Here is a 20885-nt window from a genome sequence, read left to right as displayed (position 1 = left end):
CGCCGCCAACTGCAACGTATAGTGAAAACACGACAGACTCCACCCAATTCAGATTTTATAATTTATTGCTAGTGTGGATGTTACAACAAGGTTCATTCCGTGATATAGACCAAAGGCCGCTGTGTTTGTGGGTCTTTTCTGTTTAATGCATTGCAGTAAAATATTGCGCAGTTTTTCAGGATCCTGCGTCATAATTCTTTTAAAGAAAAAGCGTATCTAAAAAAAGGGAGTCACTGGGAAAAAAACAGTTCATAAAAAGAAGGGTTTCAAGATTGCTGAACGTTGAGGGTCTCTTCACTGTCTGCCAGCCTTCCCGTTCTCAAGGACGTCAGATCTGCAGTAAATGACGAGAAAACAGCAGGTTAACAGTCACATCCCACCAGTATTACTGATTCCTAGATCCGCTCAACCCACTTACAATGACCACTACTCCCCCAACCTGGACAGAAGAATTAGACATACATACATACAGGCATGCACGCACGTATACACACAGGCATGCACGCCCGCACGTATACACACAGGCATGCACGCCCGCACGTATACATACAGGCATGCACGCCCGCACACACGCATGCGTGCACGCACGTATGCACGCATACACACACGCACGTATACACGCACGCATGCACGCACACACGCACGTATACACGCATACACGCACATATACACGCATACAGGCACGCACGCACGCAGGCACGCACGCACGCATACAGACACGCACGTACGCGTACAGGCACGCATACAGGCATGCACGCATACAGGCACGTACGCATACAGGCACGCACGCATACAGGCACGCACGCATACAGGCACGCACGCATACAGGCACGCACGCATACAGGCACGCACGCATACAGGCACGCACGCATACAGGCACGCACGCATACAGGCACGCACGTACGCATACAGGCACGCACGTACGCATACAGGCACGCACGCATATACGCATACAGACATGTACGCATACAGGCACGCACACAGGCACGCACACAGGCATGCACGCATACAGGCACGCACGCATGTACGCATACAGGCACGCACGCATACAGGCATGCACGCATATACGCATACAGGCATGCACGCATATACGCATACAGGCAGGCACGCATACAGGCATATACGCATACACGCATGTACGCATACAGGCACGCACACAGGCATGCACGCATGTACGCATACAGGCACGCACGTACGCATACAGGCACGCACGCATACAGGCATATAAGCATACAGGCACGCACGCATACAGGCACGCACGCATGTACGCATACAGGCACACACGCATATACGCATACAGGCATGCACGCATGTACGCATACAGGCATGCATACAGGCATATACGCATACACGCATGTACGCACACAGGCACGCACGCATGTACGCATACAGGCACGCATGCATGTACGCATACAGGCATGCGTGTACGCATACAGGCATGCGTGTACGCATACAGGCATGCGTGTACGCATACAGGCATGCGTGTACATATGAGCAGATGCAAGCAATGAAAAATTTGGCAGATGCAGCAGCTTACCTTGCCGAGTGACGTCAGGTGGTGTCCTAGCGAAGCGAAATTCCTCTCCAGAAGAGTCGTCCTCTCCCAAAGGCGGGGGGCAAATGTGAGATCAGCACCTAAAACGCCAATCTCCGGTTCCGTACGTTGTACAAAACGCAGCCAAATGTCAGGTTCCTCTCCACACGAGTCGTCCTGTGGAAAACGGAGAGCATATCACCACATGCAAGCGAAAACCTGCAAATATGCACATATCAGGTGATGCAGGAGAAAACCTGCAAATATGCACCAAGTATGCGCATATCAGCAGATGCAAGCGAAAACCTGCAAATATGCGCCAAGTATGCGCATATCAGCAGATGCAAGCGAAAACCTGCAAATATGCGCCAAATATGCGCATATGAGCAGATGCACGCGATGAAAATTTGGGCAGATGCAGCAGCTTACCTCGCTGAGTGATGTCAGGTGGGGTCCGAGCGAAGCGAAATTCTTCTCGAAACGCATCCAAACGTCAGGATCCTCTCCACACGTAATTTTGCAATAAGGCGCACAAATCTGCAAAAAAAGACAGGTTGCGCCAGGTGGCGTCGCGCAAATCTCAGATGACGTACTCACCACACGTAGCGCACAAATCTTGGGTGTTGTCTCCACACGTAGCGCACAGCGCACAAATCTCAGGTAACCGCGTCTCCACACGTAGCGCACAGCGTAGCGCACAGCGCATTAATCTCAGGTAACCGCGTCTCCACACGTAGCGCACAGCGTAGCGCACGGCGCACAAATCTCAGGTGACCGCGTCTCCACACGTAGCGCACAGCGTAGCGCACGGCGCATTAATCTCAGGTAACCGCGTCTCCACACGTAGCGCACAGCGTAGCGCACGGCGCATTAATCTCAGGTAACCGCATCTCCACACGTAGCGCACAGCGTAGCGCACGGCGCATTAATCTCAGGTAACCGCGTCTCCACACGTAGCGCACAGCGTAGCGCACGGCGCATTAATCTCAGGTAAACGCGTCTCCACACGTAGCGCACAGCGTAGCGCACAAATCTCAGGTAACCGCGTCTCCACACGTAGCGCACGGCGCACAAATCTCAGGTAACCGCGTCTCCACACGTAGCGCACAGCGTAGCGCACGGCGCACAAATCTCAGGTAACCGCGTCTCCACACGTAGCGCACAGCGTAGCGCACGGCGCACAAATCTCAGGTAACCGCGTCTCCACACGTAGCGCACAGCGTAGCGCACAGCGCACAAATCTCAGGTGGGTACTCACCACACGTAGAGCACAAATCTTACTCTCCCATCTCTTGTAAATTGGGGAAAAGGCTCCAACCATCAGCTTGCTTCCTCCGTAGATCAATACTGTTCAAAATCCGCGGGCAAATGCAAGGCCCGGTGACGTCACAGCCCACGTGACGCGCGGGCACAGCTCATCGTGCACGGCAATGCGCGGGCACGCCGCTGTGTCACGTGGTGCCGATTCCAGCCAGCTGATTGGCTGAATCGGCCGCGCTGTAGAACTGCGGCAGAATGTGTTAATATGCCCCCGGTGGAGGTATGGTAGGGTTGTGAGACCTTCTGGCATCAGCAGGTTGTATGATGGGTCCTCATGAAGGAGCCGGCGCCCCCTGGTGGATGATGAGAGTCTCTCCCTGAAGTTACCAGCTGTAACCCTTTCACTGCCTGAGAGGTGACATGTGCTCCTCACACAGCAGGGGGGACAATTAGGAGTTTAAGGGTTAATCACTGTAACCCTGCACTGGGCACTGAGTCCTATAGGAGCTGTGAGGAAGGGGCCCACTGAGGGATCTCCAACAGACGGCAGCTCAGGGGCTTTCTGCAGTGACAGGAAGAAGGCGGCACGTTGTCATCTGTAGGTCGGTGTGAGTCTCCCACACAGGGAAGCGCCATCTATGGAGAGCAGCGCCATTGTTTATTACACTGCAAGTCAGAAGTTGTAGAAGAGAAGAAAAACCTGCGGAACGTCCGGAGCGAACGCAGAAATGGTAGGGAGCAACACGGAGGATCCGTCGGTGAGCAACATAACTCTATCCACCATCTAGACCACAGAAGACGTGTGTGATGTCACCGGTCACTATTATGTCACTACTGTCACCACTATCTGATGTCACCTGTCACTATTCTGTCACTACTGTCACCACTATCTGATGTCACCGGTCACTATTCTGTCACTACCGTCACCACTATCTGATGTCACCGGTCACTATTCTGTCACTACTGTCACCACTATCTGATGTCACCGGTCACTATTCTGTCACTACTGTCACCACTATCTGATGTCACCGGTCACTATTCTGTCACTACTGTCACCACTATCTGATGTCACCGGTCACTATTCTGTCACTACTGTCACCACTATCTGATGTCACCGGTCACTATTATGTCACCACTGTCACCACTATCTTATGTCACCGGTCACTATTCTGTCACTACTGGCACCACTATCTGATGTCACCGGTCACTATTCTGTCCCCACTATCTGATGTCACCGGTCACTATTCTGTCACTACCTTCACCACTATCTGATGTCACCGGTCACTATTATGTCACTACCATCATCACTATCTGATGTCACCGGTCACTATTCTGTCACTGCTGTCACCACTATCTGATGTCACCGGTCACTATTCTGTCACTACCGTCACCACTATCTGATGTCACCGGTCACTATTGTCACCACTATCTGATGTCACCGGTCACTATTCTGTCACTACCGTCACCACTATCTGATGTCACCGGTCACTATTCTGTCACTACTGTCACCACTATCTGATGTCACCGGTCACTATTCTGTCACTACCGTCACCACTATCTGATGTCACCGGTCACTATTCTGTCACTACTGTCACCACTATCTGATGTCACCGGTCACTATTCTGTCACTACTGTCACCACTATCTGATGTCACCGGTCACTATTATGTCACCACTGTCACCACTATCTGATGTCACCGGTCACTATTCTGTGTGACACATGTGGATGAGGTGGGTGATTCGACGTATTCTGTCTGGAGCTTGTCGTCCGGGAACGAACCCTACTTGGTCCTTACCTATTGTGGGAGGACAGCTCAGTAGCGTGCGGGTTGGCGGCAATCAGAGACGGAAAACCAGCATCTGCAGTCCAAAATCAGGCGTGACCTGCGTTTATTTTATAATAGAAAACAGAAGTCCAGCCTTAGCTTCAGGCAAACAAAAATTATAGTCCAAATATACAGCTCTCAGGCCGTCCCGGCCTGACCAGGTCGCTCTTAGTAAGTGCAGCGCATGGCAGGGCTCCTGTCTCCAGCCGGTCACACAGGCTGCCCGCGTTGAGCAGCCATCTTAGTTCCCCCTGTGTCTGTGCATCTGCTACTTTTTATATGCCCCATTCTGGCTCAGTCTCAGCCCCTGGGCTGATTGACCTCGCCCACACCCTGTAGTGGAGGAGGTGGAATGGATGGCCCCACTACCAACCTGACATCCATTCCAAAAAAACCAGGCCCGGATTTTTAAAGAACAGATCTCCACATTACACTCCTGGTTTTCCCACGTCCCAATAGTGGGACGTGACCCTCCTCCAGTCCCCTTATGCGTAATACCTGAACCGAGGGGCGACGTTGCGACCATCCACCACTACGCCCCTCAGTACCTCACATACCCTCCCCCTCTGCTCGAACCCATAGGGGCGAACACTTTTACTACTCAAGCAGTGGGTTCAGGACAACGCATCGGCATTTCCTTGTAGCTTGCCAGCCCTGTGCGCTACATCAAATTTAAAATTTTGTAAAGTAAGGAACCACCTCGTCACCCGAGCGTTTCGCTCTTTGGCCTGACTCATCCAGGTGAGAGGGGAGTGGTCTGTCACCAATCTGAAATGTTGTCCAAGCCCACTTTATCGCCAGACACTCTCGTTCCACAATGCTATAATTTCTCTCTGCGGGGGTAAGTTTCCTACTACGATAGGTGACTGGGTGCTCCTCGCCTCTAACCACTTGGGAAAACGACAGCCCCCACACCTACATCAGACGCATCTGTCTGTACTACAAATGTTTTGCTGAAGTCGGGAGTAATTAAGACCGGCTCTCTACACAGGGCTGTCTTTAACTTCCGAAATGCCTGCTCGGGCTCGTTATTCCACTTGATCATGGTGGAACTTCTTCCCTTTGTTAGCTCTGTCAAGGGCGCTGCTATGGTGACGAAGTTAGGGATGAACCTACCGTAGTAGCCTACAATCCCTAGAAACGCCCTCACCTGTTTCTTGGTCAATGGTTGGGGCCAGTTTTGGATGGCCTCTACGTTATTAATTTGGGGCTTAATAACTCCTCGTCCTATTATGTACCCCAAATAACGTGCTTCTTCCACTCCCAACGTACACTTCTTGGGGTTTGCCATTAACCCTGCATCCCTGAGGGAATTAACTACTGCCTGTACTTTTGTCCAGTGATTTTCCCAGTCGTTGCTAAATATAATGATGTCATCCAGCTAGGCAGAGGCATACCGAAGGTGAGGTCTCAGGATGCTATCCATCATTCTTTGGAACGTAGTTGGTGCCCCATGTAGCCCAAAAGGTAGGCAGACAAACTGGAAGAGTCCCTCATTAGCCTTTAGAAAATATCAGTGCTCCCCTTCTACAAAAATTTTTACTAAGAACTGGCAGGAGGAGAAGGGGTCTGCCTGGGTCTGACACCCCCCCCCCCCGCTGTTGCGGGCAGATGCGGGCATCACACTGTCTCTTCTGCATGAACTGCTCTTTTACTTTCTATCAGCACTGCTGAAGTTACTCCTCTGCAGTGCTGTGTGCTTTCCACCAGTATTGCCTGAGTTAACCCTTCTCCATGCTCTCAGCCAAGCTGCAGGGCTATTTAACCTGAGCTGGGAAACTTGCTCCTTGCCAGAAAATCAGTGGTGTTTGTTTCCTGTTCTCAGCTAGCTATTCTGGTCTTGGGCTACTGTGTACCGACCCTTGAACCTGTTTGCAGGACTTGCCTGCCTTGATCCTTAGACTTGTAACCCGGATTTTGATTATATACCGCCTACTTCGGTACATGAGGTCCATATCTAGACTCTGCGCTTTGTCCTGTTTCGTGGTGCGTTTCACCAGTGTCGCCGACCAACAGCCAACTGCACCGGGACTACTCCAACCATCGGGTGTTGCAAAGACCAAATATAAAATACAAGGGCAGATTGGGGTTTGGTGGTGGATGTGTCCATAGAAGGCCAGAGAGCTTTGTTACACAACCATATTATTATGTGGTGTAAGGTCCCGATTCCTGCAGAGCTCAAGCGCTTCTTGTTTGTGCATAATTTTAGCACAGTTTTTATTGATAATGAGTTTTACAGAAAAAGGTCTGAATGCCCTCCGACGTAGAAAAGTGGGTGCAGAGGTCAGCAAACAGTAAAATATTGTGAAAGCGATCGGGGACTGTAGGGGATCACCTGGCGACAGACGTTATTTACTCTTTAATGTGATGAACATGGATACGTGTGATGACCTCCCTTGTTGTGGACCTGGGCAGTGATTAAGGCTCAGAAGCCTGTGCGCCCGGTCTGTAATGCGATCGTATCTGGTACCTGTAATAGGTCTTATGTTTTACTGGGGTTGTGTTAGAAGGGGTTTCACTGTAATTCTCTGCAGAGTATGGAGTGGCAGGCAGTGAAGGGGTTAATGCTGAGATTTCCTCTCAGCGCTCCCCTCAGCCTTTTCCTCCTCAGCAGCGCCCATTACAGGCTCTGAGAGAGCTGCTGCAGAGGCTGGACTGCAGGATGATGATGGCAGCGCAGGGAGGGAATCCTCCAGCAGAGGGGAATCCCTCACAGCCTACAATTCTGTGGAGTTTACTAGAGGAGGCTGTTTCCCTGTCTGCTCTCTGTCTGCCGGCGCCATGTTGGATTTCTCTGCTGGCAGGGAAGAACTTTGTGAGCTTCAGAGGGCTCTTCTTCTTACCTCTGACCATCACAACTGGTGCCAGCGATGTCAGGAGATGTTAGGCAGGTCCTGTTGTGTGAATCCCAGGTTTCCACTGCCTGTAGTGCTGATTACATGCTGTTAGGTCTGGCAGAGAAGAGCTAAGCATCCTCCAACATCAGTCACTGCCCCCCCCCCCCAATTATTACTTTACTTGCCCGTTGTTGAACCCGCTCAAGCTCTGTCCTATCCTTCTTGAGTCAATACTATAGACTATATTCCATGTGTGAATATTATCTATAGTATTGACTCAAGAAGGACCTGTCAGAGCTTGAGCGACTTGTAAAGAGGAAGAACAATCCTCTCCTCATGTGTCCGTAGACCTATTTTGATGCACCCCATTATCCTATTTGCCTTGACAGCAGCTGCCTGACACTTGTTGCTCTAGTTACGTTTACAGTTATCTAAATTCCCCAAGTCCTTCCCTAAGCCATAAACTTCATATGTTTCTTTACAAGTTATTTTGGTGGCTTTTTTATACAGAGATGTTTTTTCTGAATTTTTTTTTTCAATTGCAGAAATAGACAAGAAAACTCGCATGTAGATTGCAGACATCTATATTGTGCTCTAAAACACTGCAGCGCTTGAGAAAAAACACAGTAAAAAGCAGCTCTGAACTTGGAGAAGAGTCAGTGGGGCGGTCGCTGCCGACTTCTCCCTGCCTGGGTCGCTGATCAGTCCAATTGATCCGGGTGAGGAGAACTCTGTCGGGGTTTTGTGTTGCCTCTAGTTCATGAAACTCACAAAACAGCTTCTCTTTAATATCATCTTAAAGGTGTTTTCCCATGAATTGCTTCATTACCCCTGTGTCCTTCCTGGTTGCTGCTGACCAGGACATGTGACTGCTGCAGCCAATCACTGGCTACAGCGGAGAGCTTTTATCCAGCTACCAGGAGGGACACGGGTTGTGAAGCATTTTTAAGCAATGGGAAAACACATTTAAATGTTTCCCCTTATTATCACTAGTAAATTTATAATGGTTTTTTTTTACATTGTTTTATATTCTTACCATTTAGGACCCTACATGACTGATTCATCAAAGATGGAGAAGGACAGAAACAAGATGGCTGAAAGTGTATTAAATCTCACCCTAGAGATACTCTTCCAGCTTACTGGGGAGGTGAGAGATTCTGATGATGTCACAATACATCATTCTTATCTGTGGTAATTACAGATGATGTCAATAGAGGGGGGAGAGATTCTGATGATGTCACATCATTCTTATCTATGGTAATAACAGATGATGTCACTGGGGAGGTGAGAGATTCTGATGATGCCTGATTACATCATTCTTATCTATGGTAATAACAGATGATGTCATTGGAGAGGTGATGGACTCTGTAATTGTCTGTAGTGATATTTATTAATGTCTCCCCATATATAGGATTACACAGTAGTGAGGAAGACCTCTAGTGATGGCTGTCGGGCCCCTGCGTGTAATGGATTGGGAAGATCCCTGAGCCCAATTATGGCTCCCACACCTCACCCCCCGATACATGAGGACATCAATGTACAGAAGATTCTAGAACTCGCCAACAAGATGATTGAGCTGCTGACTGGAGAGGTGACGCTGCAGGGAATGCTGGGACATTATACAGTAACAGCACTGGAGGCTTCTGGGTAATGACTGTATATTGTGTTGTCAGGTTCCTATTAGGTGTCAGGATGTCGCTGTCTATTTCTCCATGGAGGAACGGGAGTATTTAGAAGGACACAAGGATCTGTACAAGGAGGCCATGATGGAGACCCACCAGCCGCTCCCGTCACCAGGTAATGGACGTATTTAGCTGGATTGTAGCTGGGGGGAGTGGGGCATGTGCCCCTGGTGCTTGTAGGGAGGAAGGTGCTGGGCAGGCAGAAAACTGTGCTAGTTGGATTAGTGAAGCCACTAACTACACAGTTGTTGATTAAAGTCAGTGTATAATCAGTAAAAATGTGCAGCAAAGACTAGGCAGCATCAGATGGATCTTCAAAACAATTTTCCAATCTTTATTCCTCCAACAAAGGTAAAACCTGCGACGTTTCGGTCACAATTGTGACCGAAACGTCGCAGGTTTTACCTTTGTTGGAGGAATAAAGATTGGAAAATTGTTTTGAAGATCCATCTGATGCTGCCTAGTCTTTGCTGCACATTTTCACTGATTAGTTGGTCTTGATCCTGACTAAGCTGGGCTGCTGCATCCACCTGCTCCTCACTTGCACTGTTTGCTGTGGAATGACCGGGACTGGTCTGGAGTGAATCCACGTGAGTGCTGCTGTTGCCTTTATTATTCAAGTGTATAATCAGTAGGCCTACATATCAGCAATACACTTTTAATCGCTGATATGTAAGCATCCCGGTCCTACAGTGATGCTAGTCAGCGACTGCACGGTGGACGGCTGCTGTATCAAGCAGTAGCAAGAGAATGTGGCTACAGAAGATCTCTGCTCCACCAGCCCGACTGCTACAGTAGGTGACGGCGGTGCAGGGCTGGAGAGGTGCCTTGGCCCATGCTGTCCTAGACCCCCAAACTATCACCACCAGCTCTTTCTTTGCATTTACTGCTTTCAGGCCCGGAGGAGGGATCCGGCATCACCGGTAAGAGGTGCTAGGTTGTATCTACAGAGTGCAGCATGCCTTCATTGTGAAGCATGTGTAGTGGGGGTAGTGGGACTGTCCAGCGCAGTGAGAGAGAGCTAGGGTGATGACAGGTAGGTGCGGGAAGGAGGGGGGGGGGGGGGAGAAAGGGACGCTGCGTCAGGAGTGAGAAGATTGTCCTATAGGAAGATCTTGTGCTTGATTGTCTTTCCGTCCCCCACCCTTTCTTTCAATGAGCAGTACTTCATACTGTACTATTATATTATTACTAATACAGGGGGAAGGAAGGGGGTTATATTTGCTGTTTTGGGGGCAGCTGCTCCAATTATACATGGTAGTACTGGATGCACCAGGGGGGTCTATTATGCAGTTTTTGGTATTATTACCCTCATTTAGTGCTTGTATTTTACTCTATAGGGCATATTAATAAAATTATGTTTTACTGCTACATTTAGTGATTTACCAGCATTATTATTTGCTGTAACTTACTGAAAAATGTAAGCAACATAATGAGTTACCATCCATTATTAATTACTAGTGGGAGAGGCTCAGCAAGCAAGATTCAGATGTGGGGCTGCACAACGCTTTTACCCTGGGTGCAGGAAACCTAGCTACGCCTCTGGTATTTACCATATTTTTAGACTATTAGACACACTTGACTATAGTATACACCCCGGTCTCAGACAAAAGAAAATAGGAAAAAAATGTTTTATACTAATGACACGAACTTCTCCAGAGTAGTGTCAGGGTTTGGTGTTGTAGGGTAGACAGGGGGTTAATATTTTATTATAATAGTATTATAATCTACAATAATAAAGGTGATGGGAGGGGAACGACAGAACGCCTGTCGGAATGAGCCGCATGTAGTCCTCCAGCACTGATGAAGTGCCCACATGGACCTTCTCTTTGGATGGGGGTCCTATGTTTGTAGCCAGAAGTTCTAATAAATGCTTGTTTTTATCTTCAGTGATGCTGGAGGACCACAAACTGGTATATATCCTCCTGCACACTTGTACGCTCACTCCTGCCATCTCTGTGCACTGGGAGTTCACTGTGACACTGGACACCTGCATTCCTGACCTATTGTAGCAGTGATGTCCTCTGTCTACTTACTCTGCATTCACTTGTACATCATCTCTCAGTGGTAACCCCCTCCCCAGTAATGCTTCAGCTCCAATAACTGCACATTATTACACAGCATGGCCTCCTCCCATGACTTGTATGCCCTGTCTATAAGCTCAGCCTCGTCTCAGTATCGCAGATTGCCTGTGTGTCGGGTATGGAGACAGGATTCAGCAGACTGAGGAAAGAGGAATAGGAAGGATGGAGAGACGTGTGCAGGCAGTACCTGCGGGGGGCTAGGATCAGGCACTCAAGGGTTACTCAGAGTGACAGCTCTCCGCTGGGGTCTATGAGGGGGGGGACAAGTTATCACTGTTCTGCGCTTGGCTGTACGTGGGACAGGGAAGGGGGAGACCATTCAGGTTACTTCACAACCTCTTTCCTGGTTGCTGCTTACCAGGACATGTGACTGCTGCAGCCAATCACTGCCCACAGCAGAGACCTTTTATAGCCAGTGATTGGCTGCAGTAGTCATATGTCCTGGTCAGCAGCAACCAGGAAAGACACAGGGGTTGTGAAGCAATTATAAGTAATACGGAAATACTTTTAAATGTTTCCTCTTATTATCTCAAAAGACAGTTATAATGTCTTTTTTGTGATTTTTTTTTTTTTTACACCGGTTCATATTCTTTCCATTTAGGACCCTACATGACTGATTCATCAAAAATGGAGAAGGACAGAAACAAGATGGAAAAACGTGTATTAAATCTCACCCTAGAGATACTCTTCCAGCTTACTGGGGAGGTGAGAGATTCTGATGATGTCACATTACATCATTCTCATCTATGGTAATAACAGATGATGTCACTGGAGAGGTGATGGACTCTGGAAATGTCTGTAGTGATATTTATTAATGTCTCCCCATATACAGGATTACACAGTAGTGAAGAAGAAGACCTCTAGTGATAACTGTCGGGCCCCTGTGTGTGATAGATGGGGGAGACCCCTGAGCCCAAACATGAGGCCCTCACTTCACCCCCTGATACATGAGGAGATCAATGTACAGAAGATTCTAGAACTCACCAACAAGATGATTGAGCTGCTGACTGGAGAGGTGACGATGCAGGGAATGCTGGGACATTATACAGTAACAGCACTGGAGGCTTCTGGGTGATGACTGTATATTGTGTTGTCAGGTTCCTATAAGGTGTCAAGATGTCGCTGTCTATTTCTCCATGGAGGAACGGGAGTATTTAGAAGGCCACAAGGATCTGTATAAGGACGCCATGATGGAGACCCGCCAGCCGCTCCCATCACCAGGTAATGGATATATTTAGCAGGATTGTAGCTGGGAGGGAGGAAGGTGCTGGGCAGACAGAAAACTGTGCTAGTTGTATTAGTAGAGCCACTCACTTCACAGTTGTTGAGCAAAGTCAGTGTATAATCAGAAGGCCTACAGATCAGCAATACTCAATTACTAATAGCTGACATGTAAGCATTCCGGTCATACAGTGATGCTAGTCAGCGACTGCACGGCGGACGGCTGCTGTATCAAGCGTTAGCAAGAGAATGCGGCTGCAGAAGATCTCTGCTCCACCAGCCCTATTGCTACAGTAGCCGGTGGCGGTGGAGGGCTGGAGAGGTGCCTTGGCTCATGCTGCCCCCAAACCCCAAACTATCCCCACCAGCCCCTCCTCCACTTTGCATTTAGTGTTTGCAGGGAGGGATCCGGCATCACCGGTAAGAGGTTGTGGCTACAGAGTGCAGCATGCCTTCATTGTGCTGCTATGAAGACCTATAAGGATGTGTTAAACGAGGGTGCTGGATAATGGGAAAGGAGAACGGAGAGGGACTGTTAGATACTAAGGTCAGGATCTGAGAATGGGATGGTGAGGGAATGGAAAAGAAATTAATTTTGTGAAAGTATGGATGTAAAAAGTGTGGCACTGCTGATAATAATGCTTGGTAGGATATTGGTATGGTATTTAGGAGGTGTATGGAATGAAGTATGATGTGGTGTTATGATTAGAGATGAGCAAGCACCAAAATGCTCGGGTGCTCGTTACTCGAGTCAAACTTTTTCGTAATGCTCAAGGGCTCGTTTCAAATAATGAACCACATTGAAGTCATTGGGACACTCGAACATTTTTGAAGGTGACCCATGCTCCTCATGGGGAAAGCTGTGCGAATCACCTGAAGACATCAGAAAGTGATGGAAACACCACAGAAAGGCATAGGGAACAGCAGGGGCAGCATGTATGGATGCATCTGAGGCTCTCAGGTCACACTATTAAGCCAAATTGTGGGCAAGAGCCTGGCGGTCAACCCTCTAACAATTTAGTTGGGACAGACCATAATCAGCAAGGCACACATGCTGGCACACCTTAGCTAAGCACCACACTAGGTGCAACGAAGGCCAATCACTGCCTGCGGGTGACACCACTGCCTCTTCTCCTGTGTTACATTCTGGCATTGCTGTCCACTCCCCACCAAGACGAAGGCACGAGCCTGCCTCCACAGTGTACTGAAAATTTTTCTCAGCGCTGCATCCATCTATCCACATCCCAGACAGGGTAAGGTGCACCCCTTCGCGTACTTCGCCGACGGGAGCTTTACAACGCCGTAGGACGATCCGAAGCCGCCCTTGCACGGAGCGGCATGTGAAAGAGGAGCGGCCCTTTCCTCTCGTCCTGGGGGTTAAGGTCAACCCGCCTTTGTCCAGGAGTGGTCTTGACCTATTGTCTCAAAGTGCCGAGAAGGAGTGGGGATGCGCACACTGGAGTCAATGCACCGTAGCCGCCCCTCTGTCGCCTCTCTTTGGGACAGAGCCACGGAGTCCCTGAGTCCCCACTCTGCCGATCCACCCGCGGTAGCTGGCGGGTGACCGTCTGACGTGGGCACCTCCTCCAAGCGTCCAGGCACACAGCGACGCCTCTGCCAGTTGAGGAAGCGTGCAAATAGAAAAAAAAATATATCTCCACGAGGGGCTTGTTAACCAGTGCCCCGGGGAAGGACAACATGAACCATGAAGAAATTAGTGGCCAAAGATGGTTACCGCGCTGGGATACGTTTCCGTACGCCGGGTGACCCTTTTAAAGTTGTGCTTTATAGCTGACAAATCGCAGACAAATTAATGTATAATTGTAAGTGCTATCTCATGCCACCTCCGTCGCAGCATTTCATTAGCCACAAACGCCAGCATAGTGGGGACTCAGAGGCCAGTACTTCTACATTGTTTATGAAGAAAGCAACCCATTTTAAATAGAATTTTTTTTTTACCAACATTGCAGGTGAGAACCTGAAAGATCTGTGGAGCGAGAGTGCAGGGTAATTGTTTACCAGGAGTATAGGTGAACCCCTGAAACATTAGTTTACCAAGAGTAAAGGCAAACCCCTGAAACATTTGTTGAGCAAGAGTATAGGTGAACCCCTGAATGATTTGTGTACCAAGACTATAGGCAAACCCCTGAAACGTGTCCCAAGACTATAGTCGAACCCCTAAAACATGTGTACCAAGACTATAGGCGAACCCCTGAAATGTGTACCACGACTATAGGCGAACCCCTGAAACATTTGTGTACCAAGAGTATAGGCGAAACCCAGAAACAATTGCTTTACCAAGAGTATAGGCGAACCCCAGAAACAATTGCTTTACTAAGAGTATAGGCGAAAAATTTGTGTACCAAGAATATAGGTGTACCTCTGAAAATTTTTTTTACCCAGAGTGCAGGTGAAACCCTGAAAATTTAAAAAAAAAATAGAGTTCGTACTTGCTTAATTTGCTAACAGAGCCTGTAGGCAGCCCTCCGTAAAAAATTAGATTTAACAGAGAATGCTGACATGCTGGTTTAGGAGGAGGAGGAGGAAAATCAGAAAAGGATAGTTCAAGCTACTTCTTCCCTTTTTTGGAGTGATAGAGGGTGCATGGTTCTCCAGTTCCAGCTTAAAGATACTTTATGTTATGCTGCTTTCCACCGGTGGAGAAGAAAGGTCAGGGGAAATCCAGGCTTTGTTCATCCTAATGAGTGTAGGCCTGTCGGTGCTGTCAGTTGACAGGCGGCTACGCTTATCCGTGATAATTCCCCCAGCAGCACTACACACCCTCTGTGATAAGACGGTAGCGGCAGGGCAGGCCAGCACCTCCAATGCGTACAGTGCAAGTTTGTGCCATGTGTCAAACTTTGACACACAATAGTTGTATGGAACAGAGGGATCACAGAGGACGTTGGTAAGGTCGGCTATGTACTCCCACACCATCTTTTGACAGTGTTCCCTCCTACTCAGCCTAGACTGGGGAATGGTGACACAGTCTGGCTGGGGAGCCATAAAACTGACAAAGGCCTTGGAGAGTGTCCCCCTGCCTGCGCTAGACATGCTGCCTGATTCCTGCGTCTTCCCTGCTAGTTGTCCCACTGAACTACATTCTCTACCGCTAGCATTGTCTGATGGGAACTTTAGTATCAGCTTTTCCACCAGGGCCTTGTGGTATTGCATCAATCTCGTACTCCTTTCCTCTTCGGGAATGAGAGTGGAAAGGTTCTCCTTATACCATGGGTCGAGAAGGGTTAGCAGTAATCTGTGTTGGCAAGAATGCGTCTAACGCGAGGGTCACGGGAAAGGCAGCTTAACATGGAGTCAGCCATGTGTGCCATGTGAGTCCAGTATGCAACACATCGCTTTCTTCACTAGGAGGATGACTCTCAGTCTCCTTCTCCTCCTCCTCTTCAGCCCATACACGCTGAACAGATGTGAAGGAAGTAGCATGGGTACACTCTGCAGTGTGGGCAGCAATCGCTTCCCACTTCTCCTCCTCCAATACGTGCTGAGAAACAGATATGCGGGTGGTCTGACTAGACCACCCTCATATCACCCGATTGAACATGTGCGCCAGGCATGGCACATATGTTAGTCTGCCAAGCTGCACAGCCACCACAAGGTTACGGCCATTATCACACACGACCATGCCTGGTTGGAGGTTCAACGGCGAAAGCCACAGATCTGTCTGCTAGGTCAAACCCTGTAACAGCTCTTGGGAGGTGTGCCTCTTGTCACCAAGCTGAGTAGTTTCAGCACGGCCTGCTGACGCTTCCCCATAGCAGTGCTGCAGCGCCTCGAGCTACAGACTGAAGGAGACATGCTCACAGATGGTGAAGACGGGACAGATGGAGAGGCGGAGGAGGAGGAGCAGAAGGGGTATGGAGGAGGTGGCAAAATAAGCCAGAGAAACCATGACTGAGGTAGGACCCGCAATCTTCGGTGTGGGTAGCACGTGAGCGGACCCATCGTCAGACTTGGTCCCAGCCCCCACCAGGTTAACCCAATGTGCCTTCAGGGAGATGTAATGTCCCAGCCCGCCAGCACTTGTCCATGTGTTGGTGGTTAAGTGGTGCTTCCCAGTAACCGCGTTGGTGAGGACACGGTTTATATTCCGTGACAAATGCTGGTGTAGGGCAGGGACGGCGCAGCGGGAAAAATATTGGTAACTGGGGACCAAGCAGCGAGGGATGGCCGTCACCATGAGGTTGCGGAAAGCCTCCGTTTCTACCAGCCTATATGGCAGCATCTCCAGGCTCAGTAGTTTGGAGATATACACGTTTAGCGATTGTGCATGCGGGTGGGTGGCCACATATTTCCGCTTGCGCTCTAATGCTTGGGTTATGGACATATGGACAGCTGAACGCTGCGAAGGAACACATTAGAGGAGGCAGCGGAGGACTGTGGAGGTGAAGGGGTGGGTGCAGGCCGGGAGACGCTCATGTCTGCGTCCTGGGAGGGGGATTGCATCTCTGTGGCAGGATGTAACATAGGGGAAGAGGCCTACAGTGTGACCTGCAGGCGGTGAATGGCCTTCATTCCACCTCGTCGGGTGCTTAGCCATTATATGCCTGCACATGCTGGTGGTGGTCAGGCTGGTAGTGGTGGCTCCCCTGCTGATCTTGGTGCAGCACAGGTTGCCCACCACTGTTCGTCGGTTGTCTGCGCTCTCATTGAAAAACCTCCAGACCTTCGAACACCTAGCCCTCTGCACGGGAGCTTGCCACAAGGAGGTGTTGTGGGGAACAGTTGGGGGATTACTTGCTGTGGCCCTGCTTCTCCCTCTGGCCACCCCACTGCCTCTTCCAACCTGTTTTGGTGCTGCACTTGCCTCCCCCTCTGAAGCGCTGTCTTCAGTAGGCTTTCCAACTCAGGTGGGGTCAGTCACTTCATCATCCACAAGCTCTTCCTCTGAATCCTCAGTCTGCTCCTTCCTCAGATTTACTGCCCTAACAACAACCTCACTGACAGACAACTGGGTTTCATCATCATCATCAGCCACAAATAGCTCTTGAGACACTACTTGGGAGTCCCCACCCTCATCATCCTGAGTCTATGAAGGGTCCAAATTTTGGGCATCGGTCACGACAAACTCCTCAGGTGGCTGATGAACCATTTTTTCCAACCATTTGTTCTGAATCTCTCCTTTTCCCAGTGTAACCAGGTTGGGAGGAAGGAGGATCAGCCTGAGGATTTAGAGGTCCAGTCCCTTGGCTAGCGTGAGTGGACTGCATGTAACTGGGTTTGGATAAATTACTGGACGCGTTATCCGCTATTTACGTCATGACCTGATCGCACTGTTGTGCTTTTAATAATGGTCTACCACACGGACCTGCAAAATGTGAGATGAAGCATAGATGCGCTCTACTAATCCTTCAGCAGCAGGCACTGTTTAACCCCACCCGGGACCTCGGCCTCTGCCCACACCCTCATTCGAACACTCACATCCTTGACCTCGCCCCCTAGCCCTAGTCTTTATCATATTGTACAATGCACTTGGTCAAAATGCAACGCAAACTGCGAGTTATTTTGCGTACGCTTATAGACCAAAATATACACCGTAAACGGTAATAGTATACTGTTGTTAGATAGCGTGGATTGACAGGACGCACACAGGGGTATATAGCGTATGCTTAAAGCCCCCCAAAAATAAACAAATGATAGGAGTTTTGTTACTTCCTATCTACTCTCTGTACACCACTAGCAGTATACTGCATAAAACCGGTAACAGTATACAGCCGGGATGCTTGAGAATACTTTGTGCGCACTACGGCTCCCAGCCAGCCAAACTGCTGATGCACACAATGAGAGGAGTTGTAGTCCTAGAAAGGACTGTTGGGTTCTTGGAGCAAGGATCCCTTCCTAATCACAACCTCTACCCTACACAATCATTTCCCTGAATAGCAGCAGGTCTGTCCCTCAGCTAATGCAGCATGCGTGTTAGGCGAGCCTCAGGTGACCTCCCACACCTATCCTATCTAAATCAGTAAATAGATAGTCCCATGACAGGCTATCCAATGCCTATTCTATATCGAGTGCTAGAAGAAGCAGTGGTGAATTCTGGGATTGTGCGATGTGGACAAGGTTCAGAATTATTCTAACATTATCAGGGGCTTGTCGTGCAGGTATAAAACCCACCATGGTCCTTGTGGATCACGGAGGGAAGATATTTATTTATCCAGTTGGCAAAAATACTAGTAAAATTTTATAATCCAGGTTTTAGAGGGAAATGGGGTGGTAATTCTTTGGGGTGGTGTGGTCCTTATTGGGTTTAGGAATTACTATTATTTGAGCATCTAAGAACTCCTCAGGTATATGTTTTCCTAATAATAGTTCATTGTACAGATGAACCAGGGGGTCGATAAGGGACTCTGCAAACTTTTTATAGTAGAGGGCAGCCAGCCCATCAGGCCTTGGGGCTTTGCCTAGCTTTAGGTTTTTTATGGTTTCTTCTACCTCCTCCACCCCAATGGTTTGGATTAAATCAATTGTTGATTTGGGTCTAGTTGCGGTAGGGACATCTCGTCCAAGAAGGACTGTGATGCTAGTGGGTGCCTCTGTGGTTTATATTTATAGACGGAGCTATAGAAATCTCGAAATGTCTGCGCAATTGTGTGGGTATTTGAGGTGCAGTTCCCGTTGTTGGATCGGATAGAGTAAACTGTGAGTCTCTCTCTTTGCCTAAGCTTTGTGGCTAACAGCTTATCGGGGTTTTTTTTAGCCAGTCAGTAGTAACAGGCTTTCGTCCACTGGAGGGCCCTCTCGGCCTGGGATGTGTAGAGGAGATTCAACTAAAGCTTAACATCTCTTATTTCTTTAATCTGGGCTAAACTGGAGAGCTGTTGGTTCGCTCGCTCCAGGATGCCCAACCGCGCTCCAGGTTTACTATGTTTCCAGCTCTCTCTAGCTTAATGTGTGACGTGATTTTAATGATCTGTCCCCTCATATATTCTTTATGTGCTAACCAGACCCAAACCGGTTGTGAGTTGGGGATGACATTCGTATCTAAGTAGGTTTTGAGTTGGTCATTAATTTAGGAATGAGACACTGGATTTTTGAGAAGAGCTTCATTAAGTCTCCATCTTACAGAGTGTGAGTGTGTGAAAGTTTATCCAGAAAGTGCAACATAACTATATCATGGTCCGACCAGGCACATGGGATATTTCTGGCCTGAACCAGTACCAGCAGAATCAAAGGGGATACAAGGATCCAATTTATGCGCGAGTAAGACTTGGGCAGAGAGAAGGAGGTGTAACCCCTTCTTGCTCCATGATTCTTCCTCCACACATCCGCTATTGCCAAATCCACCAGTGCGACCCTCAATGAGACTCACTGAGCTGGACTTAGTCTATCAAGACCCGAGTAAGAGCAATCCATAGAGGGGGACCGCACCATGTTGAAATCTCCTATCCAATAAATGTGGGTATCTGGAATGTTTCAGAGTTTATTGGCCACCATGGAAAAGAGTTTACGTGGATTTGTGGTAGGAGCGTAGGAGTTAACTATCGTTACTTTATTATCATAGAGAGAGCCCTGCAGAATAAGGAATCTGCCCTGTGGATCAGCTTCCATATGGGTGACGATCAGGAGGAGAAAGTTATAATCAGGATAGTAACCCTCTGGTGTTTCTTAGGGGCTGTTGAGGAATATATTTTAGAGTACTGGGGGTGACAAAACTTTGGTGAGGAGGAGAAGTGAGTCTCCTGTAGGCAAATAATGTCTGGTTTAAGTTTCAAATATTGGGCCAGAGCTTTGCGTCTTTTTAGAGGCACATTAAACCCCTTAACTTTATGAGATAGGATAACTACCATTTTGCTGATTGTTTATTATTAGAGATGAGCGAGCGTACTCGTCCGAGCTTGATGCTCGTTCAAGTATTAGGGTACTCGAGATGCTCGTTACTCGAGGCGAGCACCACGCGATGTTCAAGTCAATTCCATTGCCTTCCCTGAAAGTTTTGTGCCATTTACTGGCCAATAGAAACGCAGGGAAGGTATTACAACTTCCTTCTGTGACGTTCTAGCCCTATCCCACCCCCCTGCAGTGAGTGGCTGGCGAGATCAAGTGACCGCCGAGTATTTTAAGTGGGGTCGCCCGCGGCTCGCCACAGTCACACACTGGGAGAGATCAGGGACAGTGCTGGTGCTGCTATAGGGAAAGTGTTAGTGTAGGATCCTGTGTACAAGAACCCCAACGGTCCTTCTTAGGGCCACATCTGACCGTGTGCATTACTGTTGTGGCTGCTGGTAGCAGTTTTGCAAATTTTTTTTTTTTTTGTATATCGGGCGTGCAGCCCCATTACAGCTATAGCGTTCTCAGGCTGCAGTCTGTACTACATAGTATAGGGACAGCGTTGCTGAGATAGGGAGAGTGGTAGTGTAAGATCCTGTGTACAAGAACCCCAACAGTCCTTCTTAGGGCTACCTGTGACCATGTGCATTTTACAGG

The 20885-nt window shown here is 48.8% G+C and overlaps 2 protein-coding genes across 4 annotated transcripts in view; both read left to right on the top strand.

The window, feature by feature from the left end:
- The window catches only part of LOC136627323 (zinc finger protein 585A-like), a 194404-nt gene that overhangs the window by 157352 nt on the left and 16167 nt on the right, over positions 1 to 20885 (top strand). The window lies entirely within an intron of this gene.
- The window catches only part of LOC136627321 (zinc finger protein 585A-like), a 368397-nt gene continuing 356016 nt past the window's right edge, over positions 8505 to 20885 (top strand). For all 3 annotated transcript variants that reach the window (XM_066602323.1, XM_066602324.1, XM_066602327.1), the window contains exons 1-3: positions 8505 to 8603; positions 8868 to 9047; positions 9130 to 9253. In XM_066602323.1, coding sequence (XP_066458420.1) covers positions 8508 to 8603; positions 8868 to 9047; positions 9130 to 9253 — 400 coding nt within the window. In that variant the 5' untranslated portion in view covers positions 8505 to 8507. The remainder of the gene's footprint in view (positions 8604 to 8867; positions 9048 to 9129; positions 9254 to 20885) is intronic.

The sequence above is a fragment of the Eleutherodactylus coqui genome, chromosome 5 (assembly GCF_035609145.1).
Source record: "Eleutherodactylus coqui strain aEleCoq1 chromosome 5, aEleCoq1.hap1, whole genome shotgun sequence".
NCBI lineage: Eukaryota > Metazoa > Chordata > Amphibia > Anura > Eleutherodactylidae > Eleutherodactylus > Eleutherodactylus coqui.
Note: the sequence above shows the minus strand (reverse complement) of the source record. Positions and strands in the feature narration are given on the sequence as shown.